This window comes from Gymnoscopelus braueri (assembly GCF_963280865.1).
Source record: "Gymnoscopelus braueri genome assembly, chromosome: 2".
NCBI classification, from domain to species: domain Eukaryota; kingdom Metazoa; phylum Chordata; class Actinopteri; order Myctophiformes; family Myctophidae; genus Gymnoscopelus; species Gymnoscopelus braueri.
The window spans coordinates 27,022,602-27,041,056 of record NC_137604.1 but is presented as its reverse complement, the minus strand read 5'-3'; the positions used below and the strand labels follow the sequence as shown (position 1 = coordinate 27,041,056).

General features: G+C 41.1%; 1 protein-coding gene across 4 annotated transcripts in view; it reads right to left on the bottom strand.

Moving 5' to 3' along the window:
• The window catches only part of tbc1d1 (TBC1 (tre-2/USP6, BUB2, cdc16) domain family, member 1), a 62,087-nt gene that overhangs the window by 16,000 nt on the left and 27,632 nt on the right, over positions 1-18,455 (bottom strand). For 3 of the 4 annotated variants that reach the window (XM_080419813.1, XM_080419814.1, XM_080419816.1), the window contains 11 exons: positions 17,504-17,593; positions 17,302-17,406; positions 16,400-16,532; positions 15,229-15,320; positions 13,204-13,320; positions 12,514-12,639; positions 11,836-11,981; positions 10,521-10,796; positions 8,538-8,648; positions 8,175-8,288; positions 7,752-7,888 (listed from right to left, as the gene is read on the bottom strand). In XM_080419813.1, coding sequence (XP_080275939.1) covers positions 7,752-7,888; positions 8,175-8,288; positions 8,538-8,648; positions 10,521-10,796; positions 11,836-11,981; positions 12,514-12,639; positions 13,204-13,320; positions 15,229-15,320; positions 16,400-16,532; positions 17,302-17,406; positions 17,504-17,593 — 1,447 coding nt within the window. The remainder of the gene's footprint in view (positions 1-7,751; positions 7,889-8,174; positions 8,289-8,537; positions 8,649-10,520; positions 10,797-11,835; positions 11,982-12,513; positions 12,640-13,203; positions 13,321-15,228; positions 15,321-16,399; positions 16,533-17,301; positions 17,407-17,503; positions 17,594-18,455) is intronic. The other variant, XM_080419815.1, reaches the window with a different exon arrangement.

Genomic DNA, 18,455 nt, shown 5'->3' with positions numbered 1-18,455 from the left:
TTTTATTATTATTTTTTTTTCAATAATTTTTTTCAAATTTGACCCAAAGACCAAGGAGATATGATTTGTCGAAGATCTAGACTCCCATCCACTTCCTTGTTAACTTAAAACTTAAAAATTCTGCATCTCGGCTCAATGAAAAATCTCTGGCAGTGGGCAAACGCAAAAATAAAAAGATTCTAGCAGTGAATGAGTTAATGGGTTAAAGAGAAGTAGACATGCAAATTATGTTCAAACAACGAGCCCTCTTGACCTGATTGTTCTGTCCCATTCTGTTCTATCAGTACAGTACACAGACTAAGGCTGCACAATTATGACTAAAATCATCAATCACTTGAACAGAGCTGCCTTGGACCTTTTTTAAGTTCACCGTCTGATTTTCCACAGTGAAGCTTTACAAAAGGAAAGAAACTTAAAAGTCTTGACCTGACAAAAATGTTTAGTTTCACAATTTTATAATTGAGAAACCTAAAATCACGATTTTCAATTAATTGTGCAGCCCTAACACAGACACACATACGCACACACACAAGAGAAGACAATGTGGTACTTTCTGCCAGCAGAAGTTGGAATGTGTGTATGCCTTTGTGTCTGAGTTAGTGGAAACTAGTGTCGGTGAAACCATGCAAGGCCTGTTGAAACCAGCAGAGTCACTAGATAAACACACTGCGCTGAAGGTAAAGGAGAGAGGTGCTGACACACACACCTCCTGCGTGTGCAACACACATACGGATCTCTCCAAGGATAAAACATGTTTGTCAGACAAACAGACTGCTACACCACTCAAACAGAACATCTCTTCAACCCTACTGAAGAGCAGCATGTACGTACACACACACACACAGACACAGACACACACACGCACGCACCCACACACCCTGCACGCAAAGTGGCACCGTCTACTCCCTGAGCAAACACACTCAATTTGGTCAGAACCAACGCCCAGAACACACTCGCTCACACACACACACACACACACAAACAATGCTACACATGCTAACTGGGTCAACAAGACTGGCGCTTTCCTGGTACTTTCTGTATGGACACTGTCAACATGACCTTGAAGGAAAAAAAGTGCATGTGCAGTGCATGTGCACACACAAACCCATACGCTTGACACACCCATGACCTCATGCAAGCAAAAATCCACACCCAGTAACTCTGCACTTGTAACATCCACGTAGAATAGGCAGAATAGTGCAGTCATATAGGATTGCCATGGAATCTGCGGTCATGCCAGTTGACCATCAAAAAATACTTGAGGTTCCACTTGACTGCTAGCAAAGACAAGGTTTACCTGATACTTATGTCAGTGCCAACAAGTGCCAATCAAGCTAATCTGTACCCCACACAGCTGTAATGCCTAATTTACTCTCTATCATTCAACAGTGTTGCGTGCCAATAAAAAAAAGCTAATCTACAAACTCACAACGCGTTGCAGATGCTCATTGTGGCCCAAGAGTACACATATTATGTGTTGGCTTGTTTAGAGAAATAAAGACAAAATATATCTCTGAATGCAGAATCCGCGCATACTGTATGTTTGGACTGTTCAGTCAATATTTTTGAGCATGTTCTTGCAAAGCTAGCAACAAGGAAAACAACACTTCAGTAAAGTCTTGCTAGACTACGGGTGGGTTGCATCAACAAGGATTAAGCTTTAACCTGGATTAAATCAAGGTTCATCTATTAATCCAGTTGCACATAGTTAAAAATAATCAGTTTTCAAAGTAAACCTGGATTAATTTGAATCCTGTTGCTCTACTACTTTAAACTCAAAATCTCAGTTAGGGATTCATTTTAAACTTGCAGCTGAGATGGGTAAAATTTCCCAAAATATGTTAGATAGATTGAAAAACAATAACAGAGTTCATCAATGGAAAATAAGGGACCATTGGATGGGTTTTAGGATGATCAGAAATTATAAGAAATTCCTAAAATTGTCAATGTTTGTTGAGCATCATTGTACAACAAAGGGACTTTCCAACACATCATCCTGCAAATAGCTGGATGGACATTGCATCCAATTGGACATTATACGGATGCTAACATCCGCCTAGGTCCACATAGTTTATTCTGCGATTATGAATTGGGTTCATGGGCAGGTTTAACTGAGAAATGCTTGTTTTAGGAATGTTATTTCCTCCTAAGATCATTTTAGGAGGAAATAAGATCACATCAACTCTTGCGGTTTGTTTGAGGTGCAGCGCCGTGTGGCCACCTCGTGGCTCTGGCCACAGTAAACTGGAGACAAGCTGAGTGCCATGGAATTTGTTGTCGTGCCAGTTGACAATCAAAAACATACTTGAGGTTCCATTTGACTTCTAGCGAAGACATGTTTTACCTGATACAAGGTAAGTGCCAATAATTGCCAACCTATTGTAGCTAATCTGTAACAGACACCACGCCGCTGTAATGTGGCCAAGAGCACACACAAAAGTGTCGCTTGTTTATAGAAATAAATGGAAAAGATATCTCCAAATGCAGAATCTGCTCATATGTTTGGACTGTTCTGTAAATAATTTTGCACATGTTCTTGCAAAGCTAGAAGCCCAGCAAAAGATAAGGTCAAACCAATCAAACTTTTTCCAAAATGCATGTTATTTAATTGAGTCTGGCCAGAAGCAAAATAATTTAAATTTATGATGCCATCAAAGAAGCCAAGACCGAGGCTGTGCTGCTCCTTACACACAGACAGATCAAAGTGGTTTGAACCAGGAATCATTAAGAGTCCTTATAACACCGCAATCTAACTAAACAAAAAGTGAAAAAGATGAAAAACAAATATTTTAACTAGCCTACTCTGGGCCATGCAAGTAAGGATCGATGCAAGTCAGGAACAGTTCAGACATGCTTAATGTGCGTTCTCTTGTATTTTCCGTTGTCTTGCACTATGCAAGCACTGCCGAGGGTGTATAGTGTTGTATATTGTATGTTGTATACTGTATTTTCTAAGTTGGTCCATTCGGCTCTGCACACCTTGGGGTTACATATATGAGACAAAAACATTTAGACCGAACGGTCGGATGCTGTGCGAGTTATGCCCAGGATAAATTGTGTGCGACACACAGACAAACACACACACAGGTTATAGTATAGATAAGGATATTATTGGTGGCAGAATTGCAAGGGGGGTATGTTTTGTATTTCATTACAAAAAGGCCAATTGACCAATTATTTGTTTACAAACATTGAGATTGCATGCGCAGGTGCTGGTTTCATGTAATCAATTCCCAACAGATCCCCAAACCTGTTGTTTTGGGGAGCGCTGGTTTTAGTTAATTCAACGTCCTCCTGTGACAGACGCTCCTGGCAAGACATATGTATACTTCGTCTAGTGGTGCGCACCAAGAATAGCTGACATAAAGCTCACAAAACATCACGGATGCGACCGTTGTGAGCTTGGAGGTCTGCTTCTCGGCCGTTCTCTTCGCGCGATGGAGCATAAATTTGCCTTGAGGGTCTGCAGCTGTGCGGGCAGGCAAGCTGTGATGCAGTGATCATAGGGAGCGCTCCCTCCGTTCTAATGACAGCGACAGGCGGTGTGGTTTGGAGGACAACTGGTTTGAATCGCTATTATTGTTTACACACAACAGAAACCAAGGATTATATAGTTTCAAAAGTGAGAGATCACAGTAAACATCCTAAGCCTCCTTCCTCCACACTGGGAGGAAAACAGCATCTGAAAGTTTGATGGAATGCAATTTTACACATGAGTGCTGTGACCACTTTTCCATTGCATCTTATGAGCGGTGGGGTTCATTTGGTGCCGGCCTGTGCACGCATACAGGTTATTATCAGTGTGACGTTGTCTGATAATAGGCGTCTATGGCTCACAAAAAGAGCCTAGAGCCTAAAGGTGCTAGAAGCAGCATCATGGAGTCACTCAAATGTTTAGGTTCCAATTATGCTCTGCATGTTTTCATTCTAACATGAAAGTGCACAGCAAATACCATCGCAATCCAGCCAGTAGTTTTTGAGATATGTTGTTTGGGACCAAAGTGATGGACGGATGGACCGACATTGCCATCCTTAGAACACCGCGGCTAGCAGGGGGACTTCATCTCCTAAATTATGACGTGCAAATATTAAGGGACACAACAGGCTGATTTCACAGCTTAAGTTTTAATCTCAATTGGAAGGATCTTTTAAAATTAAGGTTTCATTCTGCAGGATAGGGTTTATTCAATAAATCATTTATTATACTAATCCCTGCCAGGCTTTAAGACTTTAAGTCTTCTACTTGGTATATTTACGGTATTTTCTACTTTTTTTTATGGTATTACTTGTCATTTTATTTTTATTTTCATATTTAGTTGTATCTCTACTCTACAGGGCAGATATCTCCTGTATCTGCCCTGTTTCATGCTTACCACGGCGCTGCTATAACAACTGAATTCCCCCAACGGGATCAATAAAGGTCTATCCATCTATTTCAATCCGTTTTGACCCAAACCAGTCTCATAGTGTATTGCTCAATCAGTCTAAACTTTACACAGGGAAGACAATTAACAACAAATCTAATCTGATTGACATCACACACAGACATGCCAACATCTATTGTGTTATTATGACATGCATGTCACACGTCCTGCATGACATTGCATTTTGGTATCCTGGCATGACCTTGCCTTGCCCTATCCTGGCATAACCTTGCCCTATCCTGGCATGACCTTACCTTGCGCTATCCTGACTCCTTACATTACCTTGCCTTGTGCTTGCATTGTGCTATCCTGGCACGCCCTCGACTTGTGCTATCCTGGCATGACCTCGACTTGTGCTATCCTGGCATGACCTCGACTTGTGCTATCCTGGCATAACCTCGCCTTGAGCTATCCTGACATGACCTTAACTTGCCTAAATGTGACATGCGTGTGTACTATACTATATGTATGTGTGCTTATTTTTTTTTCCACCACACAAGATTTATTTACAGACGGAATGTGTCCAACCCCTCTACAGTGAAGATCTGAGGACATGCAAGCACAAACATGATTTCATCCGACAAAGCACTCTGTACAAACATGCACAAAATTCCCAGTCCCGGGACAACACACACATATTTAAATAAAGACCTGAGATAGCTCCAGTCTGGTGATTAGTGTGTCAGCTGAAGTTAGAGAGGATTCGCTTGGCGCGGCATTTTCATTTTTGCTAAGCGCACACACCTTCACAACAGCACAGGAGCATGCATGTCATGTCTGCTGTTGTACTGCAACATTGACTGTGGACAGCTCAAGTACTTGACAAATACCCCAACAACAACAACTAGAGGGGAGACTATTCATTTTATTATGAAGGAAGGGCCTCCTACCGACGGAAGAGCTGTGTGGAGCAGTTTGAGGAAGATCGTCAGCTACAAGCAGGCTAAAAATCCACAAGTGGCTGGAGACCACGTGTGTTCAATCTGATTTTTAACAGCCTTAGGGGCTCATTGTCCCCCTTCTCCCAGCTCCACCAACAGCTCTCCACCCTCCCCTCCTCATTCTCCTCCTACCTCCAGCTTCTCTGATCTGACCCCCGCTCAGCTGTCACACCATCCCCTTCCCCCATGTTAAACACCACTGACACACACAATGCCCCCCCCCCGCCCACCCCAGGAAGGCTGCGGGCCCTAATGGAGTGAGCCCGAGGGTCCTCAAAGGCTGCACAGACCACCTGTGTGGTGTACTCCAGCACCTATTTAACCTGAGCCTCCGTCTGGAAAAGGTCCCATCTAAGTGTAAAAAAATCTTCCCTGGTACCAGTACCAAAAAACAAACCCCAATGTTCTGAATTGCCTTACTTTAGATGCCTTGACATCCCACATAATGAAGACCATGTAAAGACTGGTGCTAGGACACATACTGTAGGCATTCTGTAGGACAGTCAAGAAAATTGGACGTTTGTCTTAGCTTTTCTTTTTGTCTATTACCTATTATTTTTAAAGAGAGAACTACTGTGACATCCGAGGCATAAATTAATGCACAGGTGTGGACTTTACAACTCCTCCTCCAGCTGGCTTGATCAGGCTGGGGGACGTTAAAATCAATCAGTGACTGTTTTTTATTTTATAGAACTGTTTGGACTGTCTTTGAATACTGTACTGTAGGTTGTATATCTCTGACTTAGATGTTTATTATAAAGTGGGGTTCTTACATGTCTCGTTCTTCTTTGTTTTCTGATGATGAGAGCTACTGTAACACCATAATTTCACATTGGGGATGAATAAAGTAACTACCTACTGATTAATTAACCTATTTATTTTTTTATCCATTTATTCTAAAACCACTATGAAACTTTAAATGTATTTGTTCCTTCCTGCTACTGTTTTTGGGTGCCTGGCTGGAACCGACGTTTAGTTATTTCGATATCTTCATTCCCATCGTTCCAAGAGCACCAGATATTAACATATTTTGTCCACCTGGCTTGTCTTTTACACTTTACATTTGTTGGCTGCAAAGCAGTTTCAAGTTGGGTTTTTTATAAAGCAGCAAAAGTCATTTTCAGTACAGACACCTGTCTTGACCTGTAAGGTACAGTAGATACGATAATGTGTTTGTTACTATGTACACATTGTCACAGTCTGCTAACCATGTATGTCCAAGTCTCTCCAGAGTCAACATACAGTACAAAGACACACAAACACTCTCTTTCTCTCTGTCTCAACACACATGCGCGCACACACGCACACGCGCACGCACACACACACACACACACACACACAAGTTCAATGTACTGCATTAACCTGAAACAAAAAAAGAAATAAATGGAACATCTATTTCTTTTCAACTTATCTCCCCTTTCTATCTCTATACACTCAATTTGTAAAAACACAAAATAGAACCACCATTATTCTACTCACTATTGCGTACAGAATGAAATAGTGACATGCAGTGGACAGACTTTGTCACTACAAGACACACCATTTATGTATTGTAGGTGGAATGTGATTGAAGGTCAAGGTTATTTCAGGGTTTCTATTCTAAACCTCTGTGTTCTGCTGGCAGATTAGAACACATTTTAAATACTGAATAATACTGTGCTTTGACCATCGGGGGTTTTGAGATGAGGTCAAAATGTGTTATGACCACACGACATCGCCAGACACCGCCATGTGTTTCCAACTACCATAAAGATCTGGTCTTATTTTTATCATGATTATATAAGAGGTCTGTGCAGTGATCTGGACTTGTAGGCAATTGTCTGTCCAGCTGAAGACGGGGCGGGGACTGCTCCTCCCATTGGACGCCCATCGGGGAGGACTTCTCCCTCCCTGTTTCCATGACTCTCTCTCTCTCTCACCTGACCTTTCTTTACCTTTGCCCCCATTTGCCCTCCCTTTCCCCGTCCCTGTGTCCCTCTCTGGCTTTCTTCTTGGGTAATTGTCAAGTCTCTCTCTGTACATTATGGTCATTTACATGTAGAGCATGTCAAGTATGGTCTTGATATGCTCTACACGTAAAGTGACAACTTCTGTTGCGATTTGACACTATATAAATAAATCTGAGAACATTCAAACACACATGCGCAAGTGAGTGTGTTTATGTAAGCTACAATGTAATAAAGCACTGAGCTGTCCCCTTGACGCGCGCACACACACACACACACACTCTGACTAAACCCACCCACGCATCACTTATCATCTCATTAGTTCATCACCAAACAAACCACGCTCTCTTCATTTCTAGCTTCATCTGTGACATAATGCTATGCAGGTGTGAATTGATGTGTGTGTGTGTGTGTGTGTGAAAGAGATAGTTTGTTTTTACCAGGCGTTTCTGGGTTCTTCTGAGGGGTAGCGACCCGTAGGAAAATCTGCTGCCTCCAGGAGTGGCGGTGGCTGCGTAGAGGACTTTCCTCCACTGCATATGTCCATCCACCTGGGATGGACAGAGCTGCCACATCACTGAAGCACACACACACACAAGACATTTCAAAGTGAGATTATATACAGTATACCCTACACATATAGCCACACATACAGGTGGTATAAACGTGACACACACAAGTATGTGTATCCACAGGCGCACACACCCGCACGCTCACGCACAAATGTTCACACGCACAGACTTAAAAAATACATATACAGTATTTCAGCCATGGAAAAAAACTAAACGAGTTACGGAAGCTGACATTTTCTGCACACACCAATGCATTCTGTATGAATTTGTTTTTGTTTTATTTGCGTATACCTGCACTTTAGATCAGGGCTATCGTTCTCATGGACGGGAGCCAGGAATGGGAATTTCAGGAAGTTAGGAACAGAGGAGGACGAGCGCAGGCGAGCGCGCAGACCTCCCAGAGGGCTGGGATGGAGCGAGGGGAGAATGGCAGTGGAATAAAGGAGGCAGAATGGGGAGAAAGAGAGAGAGAACGAGTGCGAGAGAAAGAATGTGAAACAAAACTACAACAACATGGAAAATGGAGCTCGGAAGATGTGAGAGGTTTGCGAAATTCAAGTGAAAAGACAATAACTGCAGAGAAAAAAAAAGGATGAGAGGAAATCTGTGTTCAACTTTCTCAAAAAAGAGAAAAGATGAAAGGGTGCTGCTCACCTTCTTATGTTGAGCCGGGCCCCAGTAGAGGGGGATGAAGGAGGATGAGAAAGAAGAGGAGATGAAGGGCAAGGAAGGGTGGTAAGGAGGGTGGAGTCGGTTGGTGGACGTCTGAGTCAACAGAAACAGTGCGAGAGAGAGAGAGAGAGAGATACACGTGCAGAGAGGCAAAGAAAAAGTTCAGAACCATAAAGTACAGGAGTGGAGGACGAGATTAGAGAAGAATGTTATGAAATATTAAATATTACAAATGTTAATTGGAAAGAGAAAGGAGAGCAAGAGACGAGCAAGTGTACAGGAGGCAACTGGAGAGGAAATGAGCTGATCCCCATGGATGTGAACAGAACAGGAAGCACCACACACTGCTGGCAGGAAGTCAACCATCTTTGTGTGTTTGTGTATGAATATGTATGTATTATGCCCCTACGGAAGCAGAAAATTACAGCATGCCCTGTGATAAAGGACCATACCAGTGTTACTGGCACATAGTTTAACACTTAATACTATGAAGGGGTGGCCTTAGCTGAATGGGTAGAGAGGCCGTCTGGGAATCAGAAAGTCTGCGGTTTCGCTCCCTGAGCAAGACAACTAACCCCTAACTGCTCCCCGGGTGCTGTATTAATGGCAGCACACGCTGCTCTGAATAGTTAGGATGGGTTAAATGTAGAGGGTACCGTGTTTGTTTATGTTTTGTCCATATTCAGTAAAGGTTACAGAATGTTGCATTTTTGTGAACTCACTGTATCGCTAAATGCGAAAGAGGAGTTGAAAGAGTGAAAAATGCAGCACTTGTAATGAACTACTGTGTGGACTTGAATGGCTTGATTAGAGTAATGCCATGATTTCAGACTGTTTTTCCACACTGTTTCAACATGAATGGCAGTGAATGACATTTAAATATGTAGTCTGAGATCTACTCAATTATACACTGCATACACTTATAAGTCAATATTAGACTGGTACGATACTTTAACAAAGAAGCCAAATGTGATTAAAATGACAAAGAGAAAAACAAAGAGGAAAAAAGGTGCATTCAAAGATTTACCTACAGTACATGTATACTGTAGGTCATCTTCTCATAACACGTCTAATGCACCTTTGAGAGAATCAATATTATAAACCATGCAGGCAGAATCACTGTTACAAAGCCATCTATGTGGTATCGTCATTATAAAGCAAATCAATTGAATCAGAATCCCCAATTGAATGGCCACTACAAAGCCGTGTAATCAGAATCACCGTTCCAAAGCAGTCTAATAAGAATATTCATTACAAAGCAGTATGTTATCGTCCCGTCATTGTTACAAAGCCATTTAATCACAATTTCCATTGCAAAACCCACCAATCCAAAACATTACTAAGCCGTCCAACCACAATCACCATTACAAGGCTGTCTTCACTTTTCGCAATTATCGCATAGAATGACTAATATATTAACAAATACATTTTAGATGTAAAGTGTCCACTGAATTTCTTATTGTTTAGTAGTTTTTATGAAAACATTAAAAATATCTATCTTGTCTTAATGACATAAAAAATATTAGAATGCAAAGAGGACCATTTAAATAACTTAACTCTCTCAGTGCCAATGAAATAAAAAACTATGTTCTCTAAACTGCCAGCAATTTTTTTTTTTTTTTCAAAGTAAAAAAAAAGTGCTTAGGAAGCGAGATACAGCCTTTTTCAGTTAAAAGTTAAACAAAGAGTGGATGGAGCTGCAAATCTTCAGATAATGATATCTTGGGTTCTGAATTTTTTTCTCCAAAAAAAATAAAATAATAATAATAATAATAATATATATATATATATATATATATTAGAGATATATTAGATATATTAGACAGAAAAAACTCGGGATACCTCGGGGCTTGGCACTGAGAGAGTTAAATAACAAAAAGAGCTGTTACTAGATTTTTTATGATTTGAAATTTTGACAGCATCAAACATCAGTGACCCACACACACAGCATTCATGTGTCCTTACTTGCTCTGGTGTGGCGTATCAGTGCTGACAGAGTAGTGTCGCACCAGCTTGGGCTTGGAGGCCGCGGTGGGCTCCTGTGGGGTCTGACAGTGAATCCGTGGCGGGGAGTCCATAGTCGAGGAGGGGGTGGCGGGGTGGCTGTAAGTGCTGGCACGACGACGGAAGCCCTGTGACTGAGCATCGTGGGATGGACTGAGGGAACTGAGGGCAGGGGAGGAAGGGGAGAGGGGCAGAGAAGTGTCGAGGCCTTTCAGGTCTCCTGTGGAGTTGTGGCACCTGTGGCAGAAGAGATGAGCATCAGCACAATGGGAGGAGGATTAAGGGTGATTTTACTTGGTTGCATATCATGTCACGCAGAGAATATAGCTGCTCTACAAGCTCACAATTCAACTTGACTGCTTGGCACTTGGCAGACCAAGAGAATGGATTGGGAAAAAGGAAGTGTGGTGCTGAAAAACATTGCATTAAAATAATTAAAAACGTCCAGTTAGATGATGGTGAATTGCAGTTGAATAACTGACTTAATCTCATTTCCCCCAACATCTTCTGCTTTGTCAGTTTCTACATCTGCAACTTTTGCAGTATTAGATTTATTGCATTGTGCCATTATGGCCACCGTAGCAGATCTTTCTCTGGCACTGTATCCCAAGTACGTACAAAAACAGCGGCTACTATCTTACTTGCCATTTAGTCTAATTTGATTTAATCCTATGACTGCTTTCTCCTGATTGTAACAGGGCTAACAGGGTTTCATGATGTCTTTCCTGCGAATGCACTTTGATTTGTCTGATTATGTCCACACTACAAGCAATTCTGATCAGAATGCGATCTAGACCGTCTCGCCAAGTCGTTTGGCAGATCTGACTCAAATGCGAAATCAAAGCTATAAAGAAATGTTATAATGTAATTTATTTTAGAACTTGGTTTTCTGTTTTTATTGTACTTATTTATTTGATTGCACTCTCTTAACCCATTGATACCTGGAACGCATCTGTGTCACTTTAGATTTCTTTAGGCTATTCAAAAATAGCAGATATACAAGCTCATAGCGCGGCACCGAGTGCCGCGCTATGAACTTGTAGATCTGCTATTTTAGAAAAATCGAGGAAAAAAAAAATTTGGTTTTTTTTTTCAATTTTTTTTTAGGATTTAGAAGACATTTCTAGAATCTTCTCAGGTCTTAATGGGTTAATGCTCAGTGTCTTAATGTGTTAATGTCTTAGTGTTTTATGTAAAGCACTTGCAATTCCCTTGAAATATTTAGTTCAACCGAGGCTAGTGAGAATGGTTTCAGGGTGTGTGTGTGTGCACGTACTTGAGTGGGCTGGTAGGCCGTAGTGAGGAGGATACAGACAGGGAGTCTTCTAGTGAGGGTTGGTGGCTGATATTGAGAGTGGAACTGGAAGAGAAGCTGTCACCTCCATCACTGTTCTCCCTTGGCAACCTGGACTTGTTACTGCTCTATGGAGGACACACGCAAACACATGCAAACACGCGCACGCACACACACACAATGTTCAGTATGGGTATGTGACCGAAGTTAAACAATGCCTGCGGAGGCTTTTATGCCATGATAAACCATTTAATAGTCCCTGACGCTGTGTGACCAACAGGGAAACATTTCTTCTAGCCAGTGAAACATTTCCTTTAAGTTAGTGAAAAGGTTTCTTCTACTAAAAGTAAAGTTCTGTTTTCTACTTCTTTTAAATGACTTCTAGTATGTAAGTGAAAACATTTATTTTTCTGAATGGAAACTCTAGCAAGTGAAACATCTTCCTCCCACGTAGGACATATTTATTTAGCTTCCTGAGTAACACAAGAGCATACCATACAATAAAGCACAGCCAGTAAAGCTTTACGGGAGCTATAAAAGTACAGTATGCACACGCTAACACACGTGCCAACTAACTCTTGCCTGAAGGACCCCGAGTTTTGGCACACACACACGTACGTATGCAACCAACTCAGAGGCAGAGAGTGAGTGTGCACTTACCTTCCAGATTCCCTCTAGTGACTCAGTGAGAGACCGCTTGGCTCTGGTCTTGAACTGTTCCAGGCGCTGTCGACTGCTGCTCTGCTGTTGTATCTCCGCTGGGGCTGGGGTTGCCTCCTCACACACCTACAGTATATACAGAGAGACAGTATGTGTGTGTGTGTGTGTGTGTGTGTGTGTGTGTGTGTGTGTGTGTGAGAGTGTGTGAGTGAGTGAGTGAGTGAGTGAGTGAGTGAGTGAGTGAGTGAGTGTGTGTGTGTGTGTGAGAGAAGAAAAAAGGCTAAATTAAAGGTCAAGTTTCTCTAAAACACTGTTTCCCAAACTTTTTCAAGAGAACTTTTTCAAATCACCAAACTTACAAACCAACCAAACTTACATACCCTATGGTTTGAGAAATACTGCTCTAAACAGAAATACTGCTCTAAACAGAGTAGAGGGATCAGAAAATGACTTCAATGGGTTAAATGTAATGTCTACTGTAAGGATCTCTGGCAGAGAGCGGGTCTACCACCAGTGGAAGAGGAGATTAAAAGAAGAAGTTGGGGATGGATCGGCCACACGCTCCGGAAGCCCAATATCAGCTGGAAAAGAAATCCCATGATAGGAGGCGGACTCTGGCGGACTGTAGTCAATGGCCTATTCTCCATGAAAAGGAGCGATAGTAAGTAAGTATGTGAACGGGTACTGTACCTGTTTGCTGTCTGCATGCTGTGTGTGCTGGTGGTTCTTCTGTCTGTCCTCGTACAGACTCCTCAGACTGGCCATCACCAGCTCATTCTCCTCCTGGTCGTTCTTAGGGCGAGCCCTCTGTAACACGATATGGTGTCAAATATTTTTTGAATAATGTCCTTTCATAGTTCCCAATGCTAGTGTAATATCTATCCGTTTCAATATAGTCAGACGCAGTGGTGGAAAGTAACTAAGTACATTTATTTAAGTACTGTACTTAAGTACAATTTTGAGGTATTTGTACTTTACTTGAGTATTTCCAATTTCCAAGACTTTTACTTCTACTACACTACATCTAAGAGGCAAATATTGTACTTTTACTCCACTACAATTATATGAAAACTTTAGTTACTAGTTACTTTTCAGATATAAATTATGATATAATGAAACCTACATTAACCACTTCAGCCCTATTTTATACATAGGCTATTTGAAAATAGCAGATCTACAAGCTCACAACGCGTCGCGTTGTGAGCTTGTAGATCGGCTATTTTCAAATATTTAGTACTTTTACTTTTGGTACTTTAAGTACATTTTGATGACAATACTTTTGTACTTTTACTCAAGTAAATTTTGAATTCTGGACTTTTACTTGTAACAGAGTATTTTTATACTGCAATATTGGTACTTTTACTTAAGTAAAGCATTTGAGTACTTTTTCCACCACTGGTCAGACGATTGGTAATTGAAAAAAATACTGGCGGAGGAATTGGTACAATCCATGCAGTGGATGGTTTAATTTCATTAGTAAGAAAAAAATAAGTTATATTCCAGCAAAGGAAAGAATAAAAAGTAAATATGATCTTGTTTCTGAAATTTAAGGTTGGCCAATGGGATAAAATGTTCGCTCCCAAGCTAGGAGTAAATAAACAGCTTAAGTATTTTAGACAAACCTACACAATAGGCTGCAGAGTTGAATCAAAACTTTGTCACAAGAAATGTTTGGGAATATGGAGGTTCCCAAAGAAGTGAACATTTACTCAGTATGTGTGCATTCAAGACTGATTCAGTACTCCTGCTACTGTAGTTCAGGTCTATCACCAGCAGATGGCCCCCTAACCATATGCAGGAAAGGTTTACAAGTACGGGTACATACTAGAACAGTAGTCACTTGGACAGCAATAATCAGAAGAATGGAATGTAAAACAGCAACAAGCAAGCAACATTCACTGGAAAAATAATAAGACCACACTGATCAAATTATAGCATCTGAAGAAGTGGGGTTTTGCCGGGAGACCCCGCAGACCACAGACAGCAAGCTGTGTAGTGCAGTCTCCAGTATAAACATACAGTCTGTACTGTATGTTTAAGAGCGTACTGGCATTTGGAACACCAAGCATGGTAAAAAACATGCATGCCCTCTTGAAAGAAAGGTATGTGTGTCATTGTGAATCCTACAGGCATATGAAGAACTTCGTTTCGCTTCGATTCGTTCATGATGCAGTGTGTTAGACTTGTGGACCGACAGGTTTGATTCTCTGCATTTTCATCTCGGATGGCACCCCCCCTGGGTAATAAAACACTTCTCTGACTCCCAAACTCTCTACTGCACATTCACAAGTTCATGAGGTGAATACATGTATGTGCACACACTGGTTTGTTATTACACTTGACCTTAACCTAACTTAAAGATTCCAGCTAAAATGATCACCAGCACTGACTGAAAGTCCTTTTAGGATGATAATTGATCATCATGCTGCGGAAGGCTCTGGCCGAAATGTCTGCTACTGCTGGGTCATTAAAATAAAAAACCCTGAAAGGACTTGCAGGTGATAATTTTTACCAGACCTTAAACCTAAACCCTAATCCTAAAGTAGGGTCCAACAAAATGTCCAGTTTCTTTAGGATTCATTATGTTTACATGCATACTAGCCGCCAGGATACTGTGTGATCTCAAATAATTGCGATTAGGCGATTATGTAATAATTGTGACAGGCCTATGAAGTAACAGAACACAGAACACACACACACACACACACATATTACCATCGTGTTCTCGAATACTGAAGCTTGCTCTTGGTTGTCCAGTGAGGCCAAGTGTTTCTGAAGCTCCAACTTAGTCTTAGCTGGATGAAGACCTTTAAAATAGTACACACACATAAAATAATACCCTTTAGATATGGAACTGTGACAACTGATGGTGACCAACCGGTTTGTTTACTTTGCATGACTTCCTAGAAAATGATGCAACACAACACAACTACGTACCTATAAATCATATCAATGACATGAATCAAATCATTTGAGATCCCTGTTGAACAAAGTCAATAAAGGCACGTGCTAAATAATGCACCGCTACTATTTCATATTGTTGCTGTAAGGCAGAAACCTCTTATCTCCATATTTCAACTTTTTACGTTTTTTTTGTAAAACAATGCCAACTACAGTCTCACACAAAAGTGGCAAAAATTGCCAATCTCCAAGATCAAGAGTCACGTTGTGAGCATGTATAATTATCTGTTATTTTGGCATTTCTTAAGTTTTAAAAAGGTGAAAGTGATTAAGCCACAGACACACTGTGGGTTTTATACAAATTTAACCAATGAAAGTATTAATAAGAGCTTATGACTAAATAACTACATTGGATCCATTGTTAACACCGGTACTTTTTGTCCATTTCCTGGAAAAGTCACAGTTTTGGACATACAAGGTTTCCACCCGACAGCGACGATATGCGCTCCTCTTAGAAAATGACACCATGAGATGGGCAAACACGGGCCTGTATTCAGTGCGTTGTGGTTTTTAACCCATTAAGACCTGGAACTGTGTCAATTTTAGATTTGAGCTAAAAAGCATTATTTTACACTTAGTATATCTGCTATTCAAAAATAGCAGATATACAAGCTCATAGCGCGGCACCGAGTGCCGCGCTACGAGCTTGTAGATCTGCTATTTTTGAAAAATCGAGAACATTTGTGCAAATCTTTGAATATATATATATTTTTAAAGCGATTTTTTAAAACTCAAATCTTTGCTTCTGGGGGGTCCCTGGAACCAAATATTTTGATGGGGGTCCGCGGCCAAATACATTTAATTTTGGGGGTCCTTGACATGAAAAAGATGGAGCACCACTGATACAGAAACATACGTTTTTCAGAATACTGTTGAGATTTAGGAGACATGTAGAATCGGCTTCACAGGGTGAGTGGTTTCCTACCTTCGATCCCCTCACACAGTCTGTGTAGCTGCTGCATGGGGCAGCCGTCACACTGCTGGCTCTGGGTCCTCTCGCTGCGCAGCAGAGCCGCCACGGAAAACGCCTGCTTCAGAGTCATCATAATCTCATCCACCTACGTGAAAGCACAGTACCCACACAGTCATACCCTCAGTGTTCATTTATGGGTGCTTGGTTATTTGATTGATTGTTTTTTTATTGACAAGAAAGCATATACATGGACATATTTGTACAGTATCAATGTATAATGTGTACGTGTGTAAACTGAGATTCATACATGATATTGATAAGATTTGTGTGTAGACGAATAATAAAAAGAAAACATCCACAGAGCTTTTATAAGCGTGTGGAATAAAAGTATTCCCCCAAAGAAATTATAATGATTGTGAAATAATTGTTTTTTTTTAAACGTTTCAGGTTCAGTTTTGTTTACATCTGACAGCTTATAGCGGCCATTATCACTGCAGCTTCCATTTCCGTTGGGGGAAGGTACTTTCTTTCCCTAAACAGACATTTGGAGGTAGGCTCTGCATTACAATGCTGCGAACTGCATGACTGCTGCCTTATAGAAACAACTCGGGGAAATAACTAACCTTATGTCAAAGAGGTGTTGTGATGTGGAGTGTGACATCTTTCTAGCAGCTGAATGTAGTCTATAGCACCTTTAACTCTGAGAGTTACGGGTCCTTTTGGTTACATTTGTACACTCTTGGGAGTTAGAAATGGATAAATTAACCGAGGATTTTACTGTGCAGTAATCAGCATTTCTGTGTAGTCTACTTTCCATTGCATAGCCATTCATTCTGCCATCACTGTATATTCACTTTCAGAGCTACAATGACATCATTCTTCTAACCCGTGTACACTCTGCTTCCCCATCTTACCAGTGATTCATCTGTACACTGGAAGATATAGCAGACAAAGTGGCAGCTCCCTCCGTCCACTGTCTCCCTGCAAATGAAGCCAAAGTGATCCACGTGATGGATACCCTATGGAGAAAATTTCCAGGCAGTGATCAGTATTGAGTATTTAACCATACAGTACGCACAGTAACCCTAACCAAATGCAACTGTACACAGTACATACCTGTGAGCAGAAGGAGATTTCTCGGAAGCTCTTCTCGATGGCAACCTTCTTAGTGTCTGGGCTAACTAGGAAGATCTGAGACCTCCCCACCTAAAACACATAATGAGCAATAGAGTTTTTGATTGATGTACTTTATTTAGTAAGACATGAGAAACAGTACATGGAAGTACAATTCACAATACAAGGTCTACTAAACTGGATAACTCATAAAAGCACTAAGCTTGTTTAAAATGAGTTCCCACGCACACACACAAATCATGATGACATATAAGAGACAGACAGATATACACTCCTATAGAGAACGTCATACGATCAGCTTACAGGTTACTGGTATGAAACATACCAGTAACCTGGGGGGGGGGGGTGTTATTATAACACATGAGTGCCAAAAACGGTCCGGACCGTTTTTCATAATCCAAACGAGGTGTGCCATTTTTTTTTTTCCAGTTTTTTTTTCCCTTCACAGCACCAGGAGATATCATTTTTCGAAGATTTAGACTTTAATCCACTTCCTGGTTAACTTATGACTTCAAAAGCCTGTATCTCGGCTCCTGTGTACTTTTTTTGTTTTACTCTGTATTTTTGACTATTTTCGACTATTTTCAATGTGTGTAATGAGGGGATCACCGTGAGGACGGTGATCACTGAAAATATTTTGTGACTACTTGAAAAAGGTTCAAAAATGGTTAAAAATCCAGGCACTGACTGTACCCTGTTTTTAAAAAACCCTGGCACTCAATGTGTTAAGACTTTGACAGGGGCCAGTTTGGAATTGCAGCCTCCTGAAGGTGTCTCTTTAGGGCAGTTTTGAAAGTGATTAGGGTTTTACACTCCTTTTGGTTCGGCAGTCCACATTTTTGTTGTATAGCATGAGTAGCATGAGAACGAGTTCATTCCCTTTGTTGTGCCAAATCTTGGTTGAACATGATCCGTGGAGCTGCCTCTGGTGTCG